Source organism: Neltuma alba, unplaced genomic scaffold, assembly GCF_004799145.2.
Source record: "Neltuma alba isolate B1F8T4 unplaced genomic scaffold, ASM479914v2 tig00012492_pilon, whole genome shotgun sequence".
Lineage (NCBI taxonomy): Eukaryota > Viridiplantae > Streptophyta > Magnoliopsida > Fabales > Fabaceae > Neltuma > Neltuma alba.
Genome location: NW_021636964.1, coordinates 13,313 through 34,498, shown reverse-complemented (window position 1 = coordinate 34,498; position 21,186 = coordinate 13,313). Strand labels below are relative to the sequence as shown.

Sequence of the window (21,186 nt, the reverse complement as noted above, 5' to 3'; positions counted from 1 at the left end):
CTTTAATTAATCTAAATGATCATTCCATGTGTCCCATTAATCAATAATTAATGTAGTTTTTTATTAATTAATAATGGGAAGGATTTGGACTTCGCTTCTCATCCTCAAATTCCATGGGCTGCCCCAGTGTACACGTGCCCACAAGGCAAACTTCACATGCACGCCATGATTGGGTTGTATCCTGCCACGTCAGCCAATTTGGATGTCGTCTTTCCTGGAACGTCCAATATTATTTGATCAAAATGTTTGATAATGATTATGATGATATGTCTGAGGGTGCACGGTAAGAATCAAGTTACCCGTTAGATCACTAGTGGTGTTATCTAACCGTTTGATGAAGATTTATGAAAAAGCCAAGTCTGTCTATAAATGCATTAATGCAGGAGGAAGGCAGTGTCAGTTCGATAGGATTTTCTCTGGTGAAGATAGTTGAGGGGTGGGATGAAGAAGATGAGGATAGATAGCTAGGGTTTAGATTTCCTCAACCGAGTTCTTAGGTTGTCACCGGATTTTGCTTGCTTTTCCCGGAAAAGGGCTTTCCTTTCATGCTTCCATCTTCCCCCTTTCTAATTCTCTGGTATAGCATGTCGGTTTGAATAGAACCTCTGCTTTCCGGTGTGAAGTTTTGAGATTCCGGTGACATGAAAGAACGCTACGATTCTTTGATCATTTAACTCTGGGTGCTTGATGATTTTTGTCCAACGGTCTTGACTCAGTAGTTTCCTTCAATTTTGGCTTTTAATTGTGGTGATATGTTTTGTTTTGCATTGTGCTCCGCTGTTTCGCTTGAATTTTGAACTTATGGTTATTATTCTTTAGAAAGAAGTGTATAAAGAAAATATTCTTTTAGCTTTCTGATAATGAGAATTGTTGCCCAATCTCATGTATCACGAAGACAAATTTTGTTCTAGTTCAACAAATATATAATTCTTTGGTACGCTGATGGGATTGGAGTGTTGAATTCTGTTAGATGGAGAAAACATTAGGCTTTGTGAGAAGGGGATCGTTATTCTTTCGTATGTGAGGAAACGTTGTCAAATCTGCTGCATTCGGTCGTTCATGCTTAGCTTTTTGGAAGATTTGACCTTTGATTGTACAACCCTCTGTTTAAATTGATCTGCGTTTGTAAACGTATGGATCCTGTTCCAGTAACCACTCCCAATTCCGCCTCATAATTTTTCTGCTCTTGAAGTGTGTGTCTGGCATTTCCCTCTTACCTCTTTCGCTAACCTTTGGCCTCCAAAAGAGCTTGACCCTTCGGAACCTTTCAGCTCTGAATCGAACTATGGCCGTCTCCCTAACCCGTTTCTCCTGGTGGCTGTGGGGAAACAAGGAGAAAGAGCCCGTGTCGAATAGTTCTACTCTGAATTCGTCTTCTGAATGGGGTTTCGCTCTTAAGGAACGCGAGGCTGTGAAATTTCCTTCGGTGAAGGGAACGAAGATCGCAGCATCTCACAGGAAGGTTAAACGAAAATGGCAGAGCAGGGAGCAGAGGAGGGTTGAAAAGGAGTACGACGTCGTATTGGTGCCATCTGACGGTGGCGCGTGTTTGTCGGGGACAGAATCTGATGACTCAGACTGGTCCATTGGTTGGCTGGAGCCTCACGGCTCGGAGTTTCAGAGCGATGATGAGTCGGATAATAGTTTTGCAGTGTTGGTTCCTTGTTATAGACCTGGGTCTAAGGAGGTTGAGAGTTCAAAAAACGATCTTTTGAGTGCGATCAAGAACATCCCAGATGAATTTTCTTCTGGTAAGAGCCAAACTTGTTTCTTGGAACCTGTAATCTGAAATCTCGTTGCTTGTGATTAACTGTTTACTTCTTTGTTTCGAAGCCTAAAACAACTTTTGTTTGATTCAGGTGGTTTTAAATTATTTACTTATCTTTTGTATTTTAACGAATTTTGTTTTTGGTGGATCTGTAAGTTGGTTTGACCATACTGTTGTATGACTCTGATGAAGAACTCTCTTTTGTGATCATAAAGATGGTTATTGGATTAGGACTCTAAAGTGAGAAAAAACGAAATAGGTCTTTCTTGCATGGTAACTTTAAGCACCATAGTAAATGGGTTGTGTTTTTTTCCCCAAAATTATTGTACAAGGCAAAAGCTTATTTTCCCCTTAACTGTGTTTATATGTGGCGATTAAAAAAAAGGCCCTCATCATCTATCTATTTTACGAAGATGCTTATGTGATAGAGAAAGGTAATCCATTGAAATAACTCCATTGTTCCGATTCCTGAAATCCACATTATTCAAGCAGAGACAAATAATTGCTTCTTTTTTGGATTCGTGGCCTGAATTGGATGCTTGAGTTATTTGACTATCAACCTATGGCTTTAGTGTTGCCAAGTGTGTGTTGAAGAATGAGCTCTTATTTCCCAGCTGATGGAACTTGTATTATAATAGAGTATGGATGATTTCTTAGCCCCTGATCGTGCATGAGCATGATCCATATAAAGGCTTGGACTTTTCAAACAGAACATTCGTGAAAATGGAAGCTGATGGTTCTTTTATGGAAACATAGTCTTGCAATAAATGAGTTTGATGCGTTTTTCTCTTTGATTGTGTTCACAAAGTATACATTTGGCTTTTAATACATTTTCTGTTATTGAATATTCATCTATCTTTTTAAGATACTTGGGGGGATATGTCACTTTGAAGTTTTGGTTTTCTGAATTTGGATTTGAACATGCAGGCAAGAACTACCTGGAACAGTGGCTGGCTTCTCTTCAGAATTTGAAGCTTAGTACTGATGACAAGGGGTTTCTGACAAAAAAAACTAGCTCGAGTAATGAACATTGATGAGAACCAGTGCCTCGTTCCAAGGATTAGCATCTTTTGGGAAGCCTGAAACCAATGGCCATTTTGCTGCTGTGGCATGTTTAGCTCTCATTGTAGATACCACATACTCTTGTGAATATGTAAATAGAGTAAATGCAAGCAAAAATGAGGGGGGAGAAATAGTCCTAATCTACATGCTTTTAGTAGTGTTTTTCAGTTTCTCACTGTGTAAAATGACCGCCCGCTTTTCCGCCATAATGAAATCCTAATCATTCTATCTTGCTACTGTGTCTCCTGTAGATAAACCGTAATGAGAAGAACCAGAACTGTTTGATTTTGTTATCCCATATAGTAAGCAGTTTATAAGTTGTTTTTTTTATAGTGATTTACGTAATACGAGGTGAGTATATGAGAAGAGTGTTGTCTGATTTACGTGAAACGTGCTTATAAAGGGTTTCTATCACTCTGCCAAACAGGGCTATAATTCCATTCTGCAGAATCCATCTGCGCTGTATACAGGGACTCCTCTTTCATTTCTGTTTTTATCTAAACGCGCAATTATACAGCCATTGTAATGATTGCTGGATATTGTCAAGTTGAAGTCTGAACCACAAAAAAAGCAAGGTTGGGCATGTGGTTGAAGCAGAGAGGACCACATCAATGGCGGTTGGTAAGCAGATCACGTAAAGGTTGGTGGGTCATGTTTGCATTTGAGCAGAGTGAAAGTGAAATACGACCCAAACGGCATTGGAACTACTGTTACTCCTTATCTTGGCCTCTTCTGCTTGTGGGTTTGGTTCTCTCGCTTTCTCAGACGGCATCTTCATCAACTAAAGAAGAAGCCACTCACCAACGAATTATTCCTCAATTGGATAAGGAATTGACTCCTTCCCTTTTATCCCTTCTCATCAAGGAACAATACTTTTGGAACTTTTCTTTTCCTCGATTTAGCTCCAAATTTCCATCTTTATACGTGAAAATATGACTTTTAATTCTTAAACTTCACTTCAATTATTGATATATGGTCTTGGAATTTTTGACTTGGAACAATTCAGTCTTGTGATTTTTTTGATTCAAAACTAGTCAATTATTATATTTATTTTTTTTAACTTAGTGAAATTCAATCCTTATAACTTAGGACTTTTAAGAATCGAACTGTATTAAGTCAGACCAAATTGATAATTAAAAGAACATTTGGGGACTAAAAGTTATATTATTCTCTTTTCAGAAATATTAAATTAAGTCATCATACTCGGATTGGGCGCCGTAATTGTAACCTGTAAGTAAACTTTTAATAGTGATTCTGGCCCCAAAAAAAAAATAAAATCAGCGTGATATAGCTTTGTGGGCGACTGCATTTAAGTTGCTGAGGAATTGAACGCCTCCTTAAAATTATGTATTAAAAGATAATTTGGCTTAAGAGTATTTTTTATAATAATATTAACCTATGATTGAGCGTCGGAGTTTGGAAACTCATAGCTTTTTTTTTTTTGGTGAAAAATATGGGGCTAAAAGCTCAATCTTATTGCAGCGCAATCATGCATGGGAGAGCAACTCCCACTGAGTCTGTACAAAAAATCCATGACCTTTGTAGGAGTCCTGTCAAAAACCGTAAAGACCTCCTTTGACTCAAAACAAACACTCTTCTGGTACCAAACAGGAATTGAATCTAGTAGAAGAGGCTAGTTTCTCATAACGTAATGAATCAAGGTTCGAATCATTGCTAGAAAAGGTGTCCACATTTGGTGCCCGATAGTGTCTCAAATAGGATTACTTCCAATAAAAGGATACCTATGCTTTAGCAAAAAAAATACTCTTCTGGTCCTATTTACAAGATAGAAAAAGAAGATATTTTTTAGCCTTATTTATAGAGTACTAAAAGAAATTTTATGTGTGGATGTACTTTATTTATTATTGTATTGATTTCTTTTACATGAGGTATAATGTATATTAAATAAGGATAAAATTAAAAAGTTGTTGAATTTTAAATAAAAGTTAATGAAACTGAAGGTTTTTACTTATAAATAAGATTAGAGGAATACTAGCGAGCCAATCACCAATCAGCACTAAAATTTGCCTCCCCATATATACGTGACTGAATTTTATGTGAGCAAACCTAATCATCTCACGCTTTACAATTTTTAGCAAACTCGAATCAGTATACTCAGCAGTACACAAATTTTGCAGAACACAAGGGGCTTTGAGTCACCTTCAATGGTCAAGTGAGTAACGCCAGTCTCAAAAGCTATCTTCATTCCAGTGATGACACCCCAGGTTTCTGCTATCATTGCCGAGCAAGAACCCAGCTTCCTAGTAAATCCCTTGATCTGATTCCCTCGACAATCCCTTAGCAAACCACCACAACCCGCCACTCTATTCTGCCCCTTCACTGCAACCACGACGATCCCACTTATAGCTTGTTTATTACTAGTATTATAATTAAGCATTTATTTGGTCGATGTTTTTTTTAAAAAAAAAAAGAAGTTCGGTCGAGTTTATTTTAGGAAGTAGGTTGCTTTGAAAAAATATCTTTCTTTGTTTTTTTTGGGTAAATAAAACAGCCCAAGAAAACTACGCAGTTACGTGACAGGACACGCTAATGTCCTAGTTTGAAGCGTCTATGAGAAAACTCGGAAGGACTAGAGAAACAAGTAATCCCTGTGGGGTAGTTGAGAGCCTCGTGGGCTAACACGTCAGCAACCATATTCTCCTCCCGCTTAGACCAGCAGATGCTGGCCGACCAGTCGCGTCCCAGCAGGTTGCGAATCCCTACCAAGAGCCCTTCTTCACGATGGTCCTCTTTGAAAAAAATACTTGATGTAAAAGGTAGAAGTAAATTTATTTATTTACTCCTCTAGTTCTTAATATAGGACTTAATTATTAAGATGGTTTTGTTTCTAAACATAACACCAATTTCTCATATTTATCAATTTTTCTAAATTATCCCTGTGGATACTCTTCCAACTATAATCAAGTAGAAGATGGAGAGTAGATATTAAAAAAGATGATTATTACGTTTTAGGAAAAACGTATCACATTTCTTATAATTAACTAACTTACCTAACTTTCTTAATCTAATTAAATTAGTTAAATGAGTCTTATATTAAGGATAAGAGGAGTATTTATTAGTCTCTATTCTATTTATTTATACCGACAGGCCCGTGAGAACTATAGCTTCCGCTGATGGATGTGGGATTGGGCCACGTTCCACATTACTTCATATGAGCCCAGCCCAAACAATGAATAGGGGAAAGAAATTAAAAACAGCAACAGGCTAATATTTAAAATTATTTTGATTTTCCAACATTATAATTCGATCTTCCATATATTACAAGAATATTAAAAATTTTATTTTTCAATTTTCAAGAAATACGAGTGATATTCTCTTTTTTTTTAAAAAAAATCAATAGTAGTTTTTGAAGCACACATGATAAATTTAATTATACTCTCGAGCATTTAAATTCCAGCTTTGTTAAATATTTCCTTCAGTTTCATTTTTGCCTCTTCTGCTATTTGTCTTGCTGTTTTGTTCTCATGCGCGCTGTATTTTTGAAAAAAAAAAAGATAGTTGGGGGATAAGTCAATGAGTCATAGACTTTGACTTTGAAGGCAGTACCTAGAAGTTAGGTTATTCTTATGCGGCTTAGAAGCTTCTTAAATTATTCTTTGGGCGGTTTGATTTATATTAGGATTTTCCGTAAAAGAGCTTTGAAAAGGTCCATTCACCCACCTCTAATACGCCAACCTTGCCCCTCTGATAAGTTTCAGAATTGGCTGTTGGCGGAGAAATAAAAAAGAATGAAAAAAAACTAAAGAACTGTAATATGTAAAAATTTTAAAAAATAAAAAAAATTCTATTCAGAAATTTTATTAGTCAAAAGTATTTGATGTGTTTTTGTATATAAAAAGTATAGATACTCCGCAGAATTTCATACGCAAAAAGTATTAGTATTTTAATTTTTTCATGAGAAAAATATTTCTAACAAAACAAACGGAACAAAGAACATGGGATTTTGTTGTTTTCAAATAAAAAAGATTAGATAGAAATGAAAATAAATAAAAAATAATTTTATTCATAGTCATTTTTTTGTGAATGTTTTCAGTTTTTTCCCCCAATAATTTAAAGCTGCAAGGGAATGTCAATCTTGGGAAGGCCGTCCCTCCACAAACAACATTTCTATATTTGTCGTCGCATCGTTCATGAAGACAACGATAATGATACAAAAGCTAATGATAGTAATATAATTATCGATTAATCAATTCTGTTTAAATCGAGTAAAAAGAATTTGATGTTAATATGTTATTTGAGCAGTGTTGAATCCAAGTTTTACCAATATGAAAATTATGTTGATAATACTCTCATTGGGTGGGTGTTTGGATATCCTTAGAACTACTTAAAAAAAATTGTTTTTATGTAAGCCTATCTTAAACTCTATAAGATTATTTTTAAAAAGCTAATTCAAACATTTTTTTTTATCAATTTAACACTTGCGTTTGAGATTATGAATGCTAAAAATTAGGCATAACGAACTAGGAATAAAAGATCAATAGAATTCTAACTTATTGGTTACATGTGATATGCAAATTAGGCTGGATCAAATTAAGAAATAAAAAGGAAATTCTAAATAATTTTTTTAAAAAAAGTATAATTAGGAAGTATTTTTTACAATATTCTTTAGCGTTCAGAGATATATCTTGATTTTAGCAAGTCTTTAAAACCTAACTCACCTAAATTTTTTATTTATAAACAAAAAAAATATAAAAAGATAAGAGATGGCTAAAACTTTGAGAGACATAAAATTAAACCGGGGACTAAATTAACAAAAAAACAAAGAAGAAGAAGAGTTTTTGTGAAAAGCAAGAAAGAAGAGAAAAAATTTTAATTTAATTTCTAGAATGGAAATAAAAATTAAAAATATGGGAGCCTAAAATGTATTTGACGTGGGATCTCACGATCAATTAATGATTATATGTTTTTGGCCAACAAATCAATTAATGATTAAATGAGTTCTTATAAGATTTAAGTATATATTATGTTTTTTTTTAAAAAAAAAGAAGACTGGCATACGTGAGATAAAGCATAGCTGCGTGGTCGGCTTTTAAAAGCAAAAGGGAAAGGTGCTTTGCCACTTGATCTGGAAGGACTTTGCTGCCACCGCCACGTGGGTCATTATGTTTATTTTGCGTGCAAAATTTGTATTTCTTTCTGTTTTCCCCTTTTCAATTATGATCAGCCAGCCTCACTTTTTGTATAATTTTATTTTGGTCCTTCTCATTCTGTTTTATTTTATGATGAGATTAAGTTCTATCTAGCATTTCAAAATATTTTCTCAAATACATCTAATACTTATAATATTTTCTAAGTACATTTAACAACCTGAAGTATTTTTTTGCTTTAGTATTAGATGTACAAAAAAATATTTTTTGGATCCTAGACATATCTTTAAAAAATACTTCACAGTGCTGCTAAACGTACCTGCAAAAATATTTTATGATGTTAAATTCATCACAAAACAGTTTAGGATGTTGGATGTACGTGAGAAAATATTCAAAGTGACAGGTAGACTTTGACCTTTTTATTATTAAAATATTAAATGCCGGATGAAAAATGTAAAATACACCGCAAATGATGCTATGGTTATTATTACAAATCATAATGAGCGTGACTTATCTTTTTTTTATAAAAAAAATCTGAAATAAACCAGAAACCAATGCAGTCAATTTTGGTTTTACGTGAGAGGTTGATACATAATGATATAATAGGACTTAACAACTAAACCATTAATGGGATAAAACAATGGATGAACTGTAAAACAGAAAAAAGCTTATATGTGTAATATTATAACAACATATGCGAAGCTGTTGTGTTATTGTTTTTGTCGCCACGCCTTTTGTAAAAAGGAAGGCTTGCACAATAAATTCGGCCGAGGTTTGCTCCCCTCCATCATCCCCATATTTTGCATCACAGTTTCTTACTTGCACGTTCTCTCTCTCTTCTCTGTTTGATTCAATCTTTTCACAATCTTTCAGTCATGTCATGGAATCCACGTCTTCTTCTTCATCTTCTTTAATTAGGCAGATTCACAGAAACAGAGCTTCCATGTCCTTGTTGGTACAATAAGATCTCTGTTGCAGGAAATATAAGAGGAGGAAGACGAAGAAGAAGAATAAGGAGGAGGAGAAGCCAGTATGTTGCATAGAGCAGCAAACAATGCGTATTCATGGTGGTGGGCCAGCCACATCAGAACAAAGCAATCAAAATGGCTGGAGCAAAATCTTCAAGGTCAGGATTTATCTCTGTTTCTTCCTCTGATAATAATCAGAAGATAAAAAAGAATGGCTTCAACTTTCTGATACCTCTCTTTTCTTGTTTGTTTGATCTATACAGCATTTTCTGTTACAATAACTTGAATATTGACGTTCTGTCAAAATTCATTGGATAAATGTGCAGTCAGCTATTTTGAACATTGAATTAGCTCTAAATGGAGTAATTGACCATTTATCAAATGAAACCTTCACCTATGTTTGCTTCACATGCGACATAACTAAGCCCAACAACTTTCACTTCTTCTCAGTATTGAACTATTGATAAGAAATTAAATTAAGCTATTCTTTTTTTTTGGGGGGGGGGGGAGGGTTAAGAATTAACATATTCACCTATCTTGGAAGTTTTTTCTTTTTGGAGCAAACACTTCCTTGAAGTTGATAGAGAGGTTTCTTGCAATACTAGGAGATTTTTTAAGGGAGATTTGATGAGAAATCCTTTCATATAGTGCTTATATAGCCAGCTAGCCCTGGTAACGAGTTAATAATAAAATTAAAAAGAATGGGTGTGTCAATATATATACTGTCTTATGAAATATCTGCCTGGGTGAATTTTCATTAGCTTCTTGGACAGCCAGCTGGTAAATTTGTTGATGTATTCAGCATAAGCTTGGTGTAATGCAACGGTTTCTTGGTCCAATTTAGAATAGACGGGTTCTAATGAGAAAATCACAAGTAACACCCACTTATCACAAATTGCTTGAGGAAACTGATCAGAGTTCGCTAAAACTGCAGACATGGAGGAAAAAGTGCAGAATGTTCTGAAACTTATAGAAGAAGATGGGGATTCCTTTGCAAGAAGAGCAGAAATGTATTACAAAAAGAGGCCAGAGCTGATACACTTCGTGGAAGAATCATACCGGGCTTACCGAGCTTTAGCTGAACGGTATGATCACATATCGACCGAGTTGCAGAATGCAAACACCACCATTGCTTCTGTCTGCCCAGACCAAGTCCCCTTCATGGAGGATGATGATGATGAAGCATCACCAAGGTCTCCAATGTCACCAAGGGTCCCCAGGAAACTACCAGAAGGTTTCAAACCACCAAGTATCCCAAAGCCTCCAGTTAAAGATTTTAAAAGCGCAAATCCAATAGCGCCGAAGAAATTGTATTCCAAGAAGACATCCACTGCAGAAATTATTTCCAGAGCTCCTAAATCTGGACTGAGCAAAAAGGAGGCACTTGAAGAGGTTGACAAGCTTCAGAAACAGATTCTGGGACTACAAACTGTGAAAGAGTTCGTAAAGAGCACTTATGATAATGCCATTGCAACATACTGGGAAACTGAGGAGCAGATCAAGGAGTTACAAGAGAGAGTTTCCAGTTTACAAGACGAACTTGGTGAAGTTACTGTTATTGACGACAATGAAGCTCGTCGTTTGATGGCAGAAGCTGCTCTTAAATCATGCCAAGAGACATTGTCACAGTTGCAAGTGAAGCAGGAAAAGGCAATTAAGGAAACCAGGATAGAGTCCAAAAAAATACAGGATATCAAGAAGAAGTTCGAGTCACTCAAGGATGAGTTCCAATATAATTCAACCAATCAGAATGAGCCAAGGACTAAAAGAGACGCAAAAGAAGTAGCAGAAGCAAAGGACTTGGATGGAGAGGAGAGAATGACTCAGCAGAGACAGGATCTGCGGATTTTACAAGAGAAGATTAAAGAACACTTTGAGGCTGGGTCCCATTCATCTCTCAGTGTGACAGAAATGGCAGAGAAGATTGACGAGCTTGTGAACAAAGTAGTAAGCTTAGAAACTGCAGTTTCATCCCAGACTGCTCTGGTGAAGAGACTGAGAACAGAAGCTGATGAACTTCAATCACAAATCCGAGCTCTGGAAAATGACAAGGCAAATCTAATCAATGACAAAAACAACTTGAACGACGAGCTGAGAAAAATGGAAGAAAAGATGAATGGAGTACAGGATCTAAACCAAATTGTTGAAAGCCAGCATATGAATCTGCAAACCCATTTCACTGAAGCACGCTGTAATCTTGATCATCTCTCAGAGAAAGTCCAAAATTTGCAACAGGATGATGCAGAGGACACAGATCTTACTCAGAGAGAAATGATATCATCAGGTGAAGCCGAAGCAAAGCATGAGGTTGAAGGAGAAGATGCAGCGAATCAAGAGAATGTCTTATTAAAAGATGTAAACGCGGATAGGAAGCATGAATTCACCGATTCAGTAGAAGGTGAAGTAAAGTTACTCATTGGTTCTCTAGAGGATGATACAAAGTCAGAAAACAAGCTTATGGTAGCTGGTTCACGCAAAGAATCAGATCAGGAGCTTAAGGTTACAGTCACACATACGATGGAAGAGGCGCAGCCAGTGGCAAACAAAATGCCAAGCGAGACTAAAGAGCAGGAGGGAACTGTTAGCCATGACAGTGGTGATGAAAGAACTAGAGATGCTCTGAGTGCTAATGCTGGGAAAACGGCAATAAGTTCTTCAGACAGCTTTGAAAGCAAGCAAGAGATCGATGCAAAGTCAGATAAGGAGATTAAAGCTACAATAACACATGTAACAGAAGAGGCGCATCCAGAGGAAAACAAATTGCCAAACGAGATGAAAGAACAGGAGGAAACTGCAAATCTTGACAATAGTGATGAAAAAGCTGGAGATACTCTAAGCACTAATGCTGGAAAAATAGCAGAAATTTCTTCAGACAGCTCTAAAAACCAGCAAGAGATCGATGCTAAACCAGAGTCATCGGGTACACAGAATTCTCTCAAATTTGAAGCCCAGGAGCAGCCAAAAGCACAAGAGGATGAACCAAACTGGCAGAAATTATTTATGGATGGACTGCAGGATAAAGAGAGAGTGTTGCTGGCAGAGTACACTAATACTCTTCGGAATTTCAAAGATGTGAAGAAGAAGCTCACTGAACTGGAGAAGAGAAATCAAGAGAGTGACTTTGATACATCTTTGCAGTTGAAGGAACTGAAGCGTGCTATTGCCTTGAAAGATGAAGAGATTAGATATCTGCGTCAGAAACTGGATCTCCTGCAGAAAAGCTTGGAGGGAAATGAGGAATTGATGAAGTTAAATTTACCAATGCCAGTAAAGAACATTGATGAAATCTTAAAAATTGAGGCGTCTGGCGATACATCAGCCATTGAAGAGAAGTTCCGGATGAGCATTGATAAACTTCTAGAGGAGAACTTAGAATTCTGGTTAAAATTCAGTAGTATTTTCACCGAGATACAAAAATTTGATACCACCATCAAAGATTTAGCGACCGAAGCATCAAAACTTGGCGCAGAATTGAAGGCTTCAGAGGGCAGTACCAACGCAAAATATTCTCTAAAATCGGATGCACGGCCAATTTACAAACACCTTGAAGAAATCCGGACGGAACTAACTGTCTGGTTGGGAAAAAGCGCACTGCTGAAAGAAGAACTGAGATTCAGGTTCTCATCCTTGTGTGACATCCAAGAAGACATAACAGTGGCATTGAAGGCCAGTGCTGAAGATGACGAATTTAAGTTCACGAGCTTTCAAGCGGCCAAGTTCCAAGGTGAGATTTTGAACATGAAACAAGAAAACAACAGGGTTGCTGATGAGCTTCAGGCAGGTCTGGACCATGTCACGACTCTGCAACTTGAAGTTGAGAAGGTGCTTGCGAAATTGAATGAACAGTTTGGACTCTCAACCACAAATAAAACCCAAGCTTCCCATCTGAGGAGTGTGAATTCTCGGACCCGGGTTCCTTTAAGGTCATTTATCTTTGGTGATAATCCAAAGAAACAAAAACCATCAATCTTTTCTTTCATGGCCCTTGGAATGCATAGGAAGTATCGTTCAAGACCAAAGACCCCCATGTAAACTAGCCCCACTAATTTCTTTCTTCCTTTCTTTCCTTCTTTCATTCCATTTCTTTTCTTCGCTTATAATTTTTCTTTTTGGTCGAAAAAAAAAGTTGTTTGACTAGGTAGCGATTGAGAGTTAGAGTGCCCTGTTACAAGTTACTTGTCGGGAGTTTGACTATACGTAGGTTTGAGTTTGCAGTTATATGTATCCTTATACCAACTAGGAGGATATTGCTATAATATGGGTGTCAGGATTTTCCTTTGTGTTTTGATCGTTTGGTTAAACATCTACCCATGATTCATTGTTTTCAAATGATGTCTCCTAAAACGTAAGTGAAATATTGTGACACTAGAACTGAATCAAGTCAACACCCAACTCCTACATTACATACAGCATGAAGTGTCATGGAGTTTGAAGACTGCATGAGTATTGGCAAGTTCGAGGGGTGTTATGCGTAGACAGGGGCAGACGATCATCCATAGTCTCCCCCATTCTTTCCTCTCTCTCCCTCGTCTGCGCGCACTCGGCCTTCCACTTCTTACTGTTCCCAGTTGGAAACAAATACCTGATCACATCACGCAACCTTCAAGCTTCTTCTGGTTGCGCCGTGAATCTAGTTGAGGCAACAATAAGATCTGGAAAAGCTTCTGCCTTTCTCTCTCTTGCGGTTTTCGCTTTATGAGTTTCATTGCTGGGACCAACCTCAGACTCACCAAAAAACAAAAAAAAAGGAAAAAGACCTGGGGTCTATTCGATATGGCGTTGAAAAGTATTCGTAAAGCACGTCAAAACAAAAATCCTTCCACGTACTTACCTCATATTCCAAATGATCAATCACCATGTCTTCCTAGCTGTATGCCCCGATGGTGTGATGTTTTAGATAGAGGAAGGCAGCCCTCACACACCACATGGAGAGCGGTGAGTGCATCAAAGTTTGTGGTTTGGACCCAAAGGCCCTCGGCATCTCCTCCGACGCTCTCTTCGACTCTCACTCCACCCACAACCTCTGCTCCCCTCACTGTTACTACAACTGTTCCAACGTCGTCGACTTCTACTGCAATATCACGCCGCAGGCGAAGGTACTGTCACATATTCTACAGACCCTTTTTTCTTCAATTTTTCCTTGCATTCGTCGGTTACATATATAATAATTTGTCGTATGAATTAAACAAGAGTGTTTCTTGCCAAGTTGCGTGAAGTAGAAGGTGCGAGCGCACAGCCAGCAATGGCTGAACTGAGAAGCTCTCGAATTGTGGTGCCTGGGCCTGTCAAGTCCGCGGCCACGGCTGAAACTCCTCAATCCCAACCTCACAACTCTCTTCTTTTTTGCTGTCAACCAATTGGTAGGTTCTCCACCATGCGGCAATTAGTTATATACATGTTTCTGCTTTTAACGGTATGCACCAAGCCATATATAAATAGATATTATATAATGTACCGTGTTAGTTTGAGCACTTAGTATGTAGTTTGCTCGGTTTGTGTAGCAAAGAAAAGGAATTCACTACGGATCTAACAATGGAGGCGAAGTTGAGCGATAGTATAAGAACTAGAGAGGACAAGGCAAATTCTAAGGAGCCACTCTTGTGTCTGGTGAGGGCGGATAGTGCGCAGATCAGGGAGAGAGAGGAAGGAAAGTATGGGGGAGATAGTGCTTTTTTTCCCCCCACCAGAAGAGATAGTGTCTGATGATTAGGCGGCTGAGTTGGTGCATTCAGTGCCACGTCTCATATAGCCAAAGAAATTTAACAATCAAAATTAACGTTTTTAACACTTGGGTGTAAACTTTGGGGATGCTGCTTTAAAAAAAAAAAAAAAAATCTCGGATTACTATTTCCAAGCGAAAACTTCTAAAACAAAGATGAACATTAATCCTTTATAAAATAATAAATTGTCTCGTACTTTTAAAGTATTTGATTTTTTTCCCCAAGAGTTTAGACTTCTCTGAACCTATTAGAAAAACTTAGCAGGCAACTATAATTCCAAGCCATGTAAAACATACGTGTGTGAGGTAAACAAAATAGTGCAATACCATGTGAAGTATTGTAGCAGCTGGCTTTAGTAGCTTATCATTAGGATTTAGGACCACAATAGGGGGCAACTACAAATCTGATTAACTTGACCAGAACTCCAAGTATTACTGTAAAATAAGAAACAACCACAACTTTGAAGCCTTGCGTATGGCTAAGAAAGACCAGTCGATGTGACGAGGTTAATTCAGCTCACTGGAATGATACCTCTGATACGATCTGGGCTCCCCTTCCCCTTGCAATGTAGAGGCCAATATGATGCATCAGCTCCTGCCAAAAAGAAAAAATAAATTAAAAATAGACAGATTAAAATATCATACGTGTAAATAATACAAGGTGAAACTTACAGACCCAAAGTAGGTCTGATGCTCTGTAAACCCCGTGGATAACCGGGGCTTCATGCACTGTACTATATGGGCAGAGGAAGGGTCAGGGGGTAAAAAAATTGGAACTAGTCCATTACAGTGGGATTATCTAAAAGAGTAGTCCTGGGCTTCTTCTTGGTAATCCATTTATACTTCTTTGGTCCGGCTCCGGTTTTTATTCAGATAATTTAACTAGGCAGAAAGTCACCGGGTCTGAATTTATATAACCAGAATCAGAAGGGCAGAGCATAATTGTCTGCTTAGATGATCAAAGCATTCTTTCAGTCAAAGTTCTATTTATGATAATCATGTAATTTATCACAACCAAACTTCCACTGAAGTACCTGCGGATGAGCTATCACATCCTTGTTATCTCTGGCTATATGAACTGGAATATCATATGTAGCACAAGCATGGGAATAGATAATCACATGCTCCAAAGGAGAAAGAAGACGCCGATTTCTAGCAGACAACGCAGAACAGACAAAATCCAGGACGCATATATCCGTACATATCCCAACAACCAAAATCTGTTAAGGACAAAAATTGCAGTACAACAAATTAGGCCAGCAATCTTGGAGTTCAAATGAAATTGAGTTACAAGTACAGCAGACTTAAACAATCATGTTAACTGTTTAATTAGGAGAAGGATGGAAATGTTTACTTGTTTTATCTGATGATTTTCCACCCATTTAACGAAAACATTAGTACCATCTTTCTCAACTGAACCAAGGTATCCATCGATGCAATCTTTGCACCTGAGTGTTGCATTTGGTTCATTTTCCAACCACAGCAATTCTGCAATTCAGAGAAAATCAAACTGATGCAGGACAAATTCGTGTGTGTTTGTGTGTGTGTGTGTCCTGAGTCTGAGTGACGTCCATTACCAGGAACCAATTTTGCTTCCTCTGTTCCGGCAATACAGTGAGGAGGATAAGGGGGCTCAGGAGTATCTCGGTCATGGGTATCAAGGAAGGCAAAAATAGGCCACTTCTTTTCAGTGAACACTCTTGAGAGCCTCACTGATTCTTCTACCATCCTAGAAATTTGTTTGTCTGGTTGCCTTGGGGCCTATTGAATACCATAATCGATGACAAAATGATGAGTCTTTGTCTCATTTAGTCAAATCAACAAACATGAACTAATCTAACAAATGCAAGAACGCAATTAGACTAAAAAAGAAATGATTGACTGAATCATACGAAGGCAAACCGTAGAGAGCGGCAAAACAGCTCGTGGAGGTCGGCTTACCAGATTACCAGCTCCAACGGTGCAGAAGCCATTGACAACGTCGACGAGGACGAGACCTGTTTTGACGTCCCCAGACAAAATAAGGGGTTGTTGATCCACTGGGAGTTGCTCCTTTAACAGATCAATCGTCTGAGAAACCATTCTCTTTTTTCTCTCTTCCCGTCAAAATATGAAGAAAGGAATACAGAAGAAATGTAACCTTAACGATTCCAAATCGAAACAGTATTGCCGAATTGACACGCAGGAGGCTAATTAATAATTTTACTGGCCGGGGTTTCGCTCTCGTTCAGCTTTTCTACGAACTTCCTGTGTCTTATTCCCATTGAGCGTAGGAACAGGAAGCGCCAAATGAAATCCTAGTCGTTTGTCAACGCATGCCAAGGAAATTGCACATAATTAAGGGGGTGTTTGGCATTCTTAAAATTGCAGTTTCAGAAGCACTTTTCCGCAAAATGAGGTAACCTCCTTCATATATTTACTTCGTAATCCGTAAAAACACTTCTGAAACCATGGTTTTGTTTCTATCCAAACACCCCCTAAATGTATTTGTTGCCAAATAGCAAGTCCACTAAAACCTCCTCTCACGTCACGGGGATATGATTAATAAATGAAGGGAGGTTGTGCTGATTTTTTCTTTTTAATTTCAATACAGCAGGGCCTAAGCCCAAAGTTGAAACTTGACTAGAAGTATTGCTCGGCCTGAAATACAAACTGGGCTTTGTTGGATCCAACTTGGAACTGGCCTCAAAAATTTTTTAAGGAAAAACAAGAGAAAATATAATTTTAGAAAAAAAAAGTTATTTCATTATATCTCATCCCCAAACAAGTGGTTGGGATTTTGGTTCCTAACTATTATATACATGTGTGTATGTATTTATGTATATGTGTGTATATATGAAACAAATTTAGTACATCGAATTGATTTGGCTCAACTAATATCTTGACTTAATTTGACTCTCTATAAATATGATAGATATATGAATTTCTGTGAATAAAATTATTCACAAACATGACAGGATGAGGACAAACCCATCCCAATCTCATCCTAATGAATAAGAACAAAACGAGACTTTTGTCTCGGGATCGGGATGAGATAGGACATTTCATTCCCCTTTTTTTCAAAAAAAAATTAGAATTTTTGCATGAATTTTTTTATCTTATAATTTTTTATTGGGTTTTTAAAAATAAAAAATATTACGTAAAAAGTTCAATTAAATAATATAATAATTATTATTAATAAATAATTTTAAAAAAATACTATGAGATGGTCGCATTTCGTCCCATCTTGAAGTTTTTTTTGTCCTAAGACGAAACGGTCAAGACAGGATAAATTGAACACTCATACCTGTAGACAGAAAAAATATGGTTAAAAATGATTTATTCAGGGATAAATCCTAGCCCGGAAAGGAAGGTTTATTTATAATAATATGGAAGTAGGTAGTTAGGAGGAAAGATTTGGATTGGTATTGCATTCGTGCCGGGGGGAATGTCTTACTCAACCAACCCTTCAGGGATAAAAGTATAAAACAACCCGTAACTCCAAAACCTCTATTAGTTGGGGCGAATGCCAGGAAACAAAGTAAGAAGTCGTTTGATGTCTCGTACAATCTCAATCTCCGATCGGGATTGTAATTAACATATTACATAACATTCCATTGTCATTGAATAAAAATAATCAGTCATATTTTTTTATCTCAGTAAATTAAACTATCTCTGATCCTAATTATAAGAGCTAATTGACTAATTTAAGAAGATTAAGGAAAGAAGTTAAGTTAATTATTTATAATAAATAAGTGTTGTCTTTCCTAAAATATCCTTACTAATCAAATATATTGATTAGAACTACCATTATTAGAAAGACTATCTTAAAAAAAAATACATAAATATCAGAGACAAAGTGGATTGGAGTTTTATATTTATGACCAAAATAAAAGTCAAACGAGATTTTATATTAAAAACTGGAGATAGTATTACTTCTAATTTTTACTATAAAAGCTAATTTGATATTTAATTTGATTTTAAATATCCCAGCTGATTTTCTCCCTCGCATTCATTATTCAATAATACAAATTAGGGGGGGAAAGCATATTTACGGCGTAGTTTGGCTTTGGCTTGGTTAGATTAGACCGTGAGAGTTGTGCGTATCCTGTAGTCAACGGGCCAGGTTCGGCGGTAGACCGTTTACCGGGTGAGAAAGGAGCACTCGTCTTTCTGTCTCTCTTCCCTCCGAAGGGTGGCCCTGAACTCTGATCTGATCGATCGATCCAGCGCCCAGCTCTGTCAGCATGTGTTACGGCCATCAGCGATCCTTATCCAGAGATAACATTAACGCCCCTACCACCGGCAGGTTGCCCGCCCGCAACTTTTCCGTCGTTGAGAACCTTCGGGATCGGCTTGCGGAGACGGAGGCGCGTCTCGCGCGTGCCAGAGCTCGTGAGGCCGAGCTCAGCCGTCGTCTCGAGGAAATGAAGCGATTTGTCTCTGTTATGGAGATCCTCGAGGATTACCTTAAACGCCGGTTCCGGGAGACACAAGGACAGGTGGCACGTCTCTTGTCTTCTACATCGTGAACATAGAAGATTTCGCTTGTCAATAATGTCTATACTATAACTGCCTATCTTCTTTTTCTTTCTTTCTGTTTTTGTCCACCGGAATGTAAATGCCGATTGTGGTGTTGTTTATGACAATCAAGAATACTTTTTATCAATCTCATAGAGCTTCAAATTTCCTTGTTTCTTTTTCTTCTTTGAAATTGATCATCCTGGGTCGTGTTTTAGGTGAATGTGGATCTTAGAGTTCATTGAGAGATGCTGACGTTGATATTGCTGTTATTTTGACAAATTGAGTTTTGAAGTTTGTAACTCGACTATTAAAGGACACTAAAAAAGCTTTTTATCTCTTTCAAAATCATTTGCATATGAAATGACATCCCAATTCTGTGAGTGATGATAATGCAGTTCAGATTTTAATGTGAGGAGCTTGATCTGTGGTACTTTTGTTTGCACAACTAATCTGTTATTACTAATTCTTTTCTGTACGTATAATAATCTTAATTGGCAATTGCGTAACCGTTTCTGATGCTTTCGTGCACTTTCTAACTGCCTTCAGTAAGCACCACAGAAGGGAGAAGATGGTATCTGATACTCCAATAACTTCTGTGACATTTTCATTTTCATTCCTTAATCTGTATTCCCTTCAAGCGAAATGCCAAATTATATCTATGTGCCCCTCTAGTGGATTTGCATTCAAGCATAACCTTGAAGCCACAATTTCCGATATTCAAAGAGGACCCGGAGCTATGCCAGTTATAAGTTTTAGTTCTAATTCACCGGTATCAACTTGATTGTTGTCCTGTATACGCTAAAATAAATGCTACTGTTTGTTTTTCATTGTCATATTTGAGGGTGTACATGGGAAGGTCACAGATGCAAATGTTAGATTAGCTGGCACCTTATTATAAATTCCTGGTCTGATATCACGAATCTGCTACGAAGACTCTGTTAGGGAGGAGTTTATGCTATACAGTATGTATGCGAAATGCTATGAACAAGAACCAATAGTTAGCTGCCTGATGAATTTGGTCATTGTATTGGATGAACCGTGAGTATATTTGAGAATAATGGGTTTAAATTTGTATGAATGCTTATGCGCTGGTTGTTGGATAACTTCGTTGGCTGACCAGCTGGGTTTTCATGTGAAATAAGCCGAAACATTCATACGTGTTTTACGTGTTTCACTTTATATTGGTCTCTGGTATTGTAAAATGATGATGCTTTTTTGTGATTTATGCATTTTAAGTGGTGCTTGTAGAGAAGCTTAAGTGGAGTAACTGGCAAGGTGGTGATTTTTGACATCGCCAGTATTTTAGGATTTTCTATGGCGAACTGAGAAGTGAATACCCATGGATTCTTCGGTCAATATGATTTTGCTTTAATATATAGTGATATTAGCTTTTGGACCAGGCCATTGAGGAAATCAAACACCGATAAAGGCAAGAACAACTTCCACAGTGTTTGATCAGAGGTGTATACCTATTTTTATCCCTGGTAAAAGGACTGTATGGCTTTACAGTGTCTTTTTTTAATTAGAGGGATAAGGGTGTGGGGATACAAGTAGAATCCGCAACTTCTCATTTACAAAGAAGCTTTTATGCTACTATCTTACAAGTTTGAGCTCCAGTATCAGCATCCAGAAAGGACAGAAAGAATGAAGAAGTGGAGGAAGAAGAAGACTCTGATATCTGATTTTTCCCCCTGTTGCTCGATGGTTTTCACCTGTAGTATCTTCGTGATCAGAAAATCTATCATACGTATTTAATGGTCACAGCAAATCTGAATATCACTTCAACGGCTATTGGGGTTCAGTACTAATTCACTTTTACCTGTTCACCTCTGCAACAAAATCTGTCAGAATATTAATAATGCTTCAAAGTTCAAATATATAGAAAATAGTTCATGCATAGCGTAACATATTTAAGCCTGTTTTGATATACACCATAACTTATTTGACAAAATCATGCTTAAAATAATAATTATATCAAGCTCGGAGCCAAATGCAAACACTTGCTTTTGAAAAATATGTTGCTATTGTTACATTACTTCCATTTTCATTAATCTTCGA

General features: G+C 37.3%; 5 protein-coding genes across 5 annotated transcripts; 4 read left to right on the top strand and 1 right to left on the bottom strand.

Annotated features, from left to right (window-relative positions):
• The first annotated feature begins 389 nt into the window (after positions 1-389).
• LOC114727586 (uncharacterized) lies at positions 390-3,068 on the top strand. The gene is made up of 2 exons (XM_028914284.1): positions 390-1,751; positions 2,696-3,068. The coding sequence occupies exons 1-2, from the start codon at positions 1,286-1,288 to the stop codon at positions 2,800-2,802; spliced, it is 573 nt and encodes a 190-aa protein (XP_028770117.1). The 5' UTR covers positions 390-1,285; the 3' UTR covers positions 2,803-3,068.
• Positions 3,069-8,683: 5,615 nt separating this feature from the next.
• Positions 8,684-13,139, top strand: LOC114727582 (kinase-interacting protein 1-like). Its single transcript, XM_028914278.1, has 3 exons — positions 8,684-8,710; positions 8,812-9,064; positions 9,841-13,139. Exons 2-3 carry the CDS (start codon positions 8,971-8,973, stop codon positions 12,936-12,938), a joined length of 3,192 nt encoding a protein of 1,063 aa, XP_028770111.1. The 5' UTR covers positions 8,684-8,710; positions 8,812-8,970; the 3' UTR covers positions 12,939-13,139.
• A 683-nt stretch (positions 13,140-13,822) lies between these two features.
• Positions 13,823-14,640, top strand: LOC114727587 (uncharacterized). Its single transcript, XM_028914285.1, has 2 exons — positions 13,823-14,002; positions 14,113-14,640. The coding sequence occupies exons 1-2, from the start codon at positions 13,832-13,834 to the stop codon at positions 14,380-14,382; spliced, it is 441 nt and encodes a 146-aa protein (XP_028770118.1). The 5' UTR covers positions 13,823-13,831; the 3' UTR covers positions 14,383-14,640.
• A 233-nt stretch (positions 14,641-14,873) lies between these two features.
• LOC114727584 (nicotinamidase 1-like) lies at positions 14,874-16,873 on the bottom strand. Its single transcript, XM_028914283.1, has 5 exons — positions 16,567-16,873; positions 16,203-16,386; positions 15,980-16,113; positions 15,660-15,845; positions 14,874-15,220 (listed from the first exon to the last, which is right to left on the bottom strand). The coding sequence occupies exons 1-5, from the start codon at positions 16,705-16,707 to the stop codon at positions 15,143-15,145; spliced, it is 723 nt and encodes a 240-aa protein (XP_028770116.1). The 5' UTR covers positions 16,708-16,873; the 3' UTR covers positions 14,874-15,142.
• A 1,807-nt stretch (positions 16,874-18,680) lies between these two features.
• On the top strand, positions 18,681-19,300 carry LOC114727588 (protein SKIP34). The gene has a single exon (XM_028914286.1). The coding sequence runs from the start codon at positions 18,852-18,854 to the stop codon at positions 19,134-19,136; it is 285 nt and encodes a 94-aa protein (XP_028770119.1). The 5' UTR covers positions 18,681-18,851; the 3' UTR covers positions 19,137-19,300.
• Positions 19,301-21,186: the final 1,886 nt, after the last annotated feature.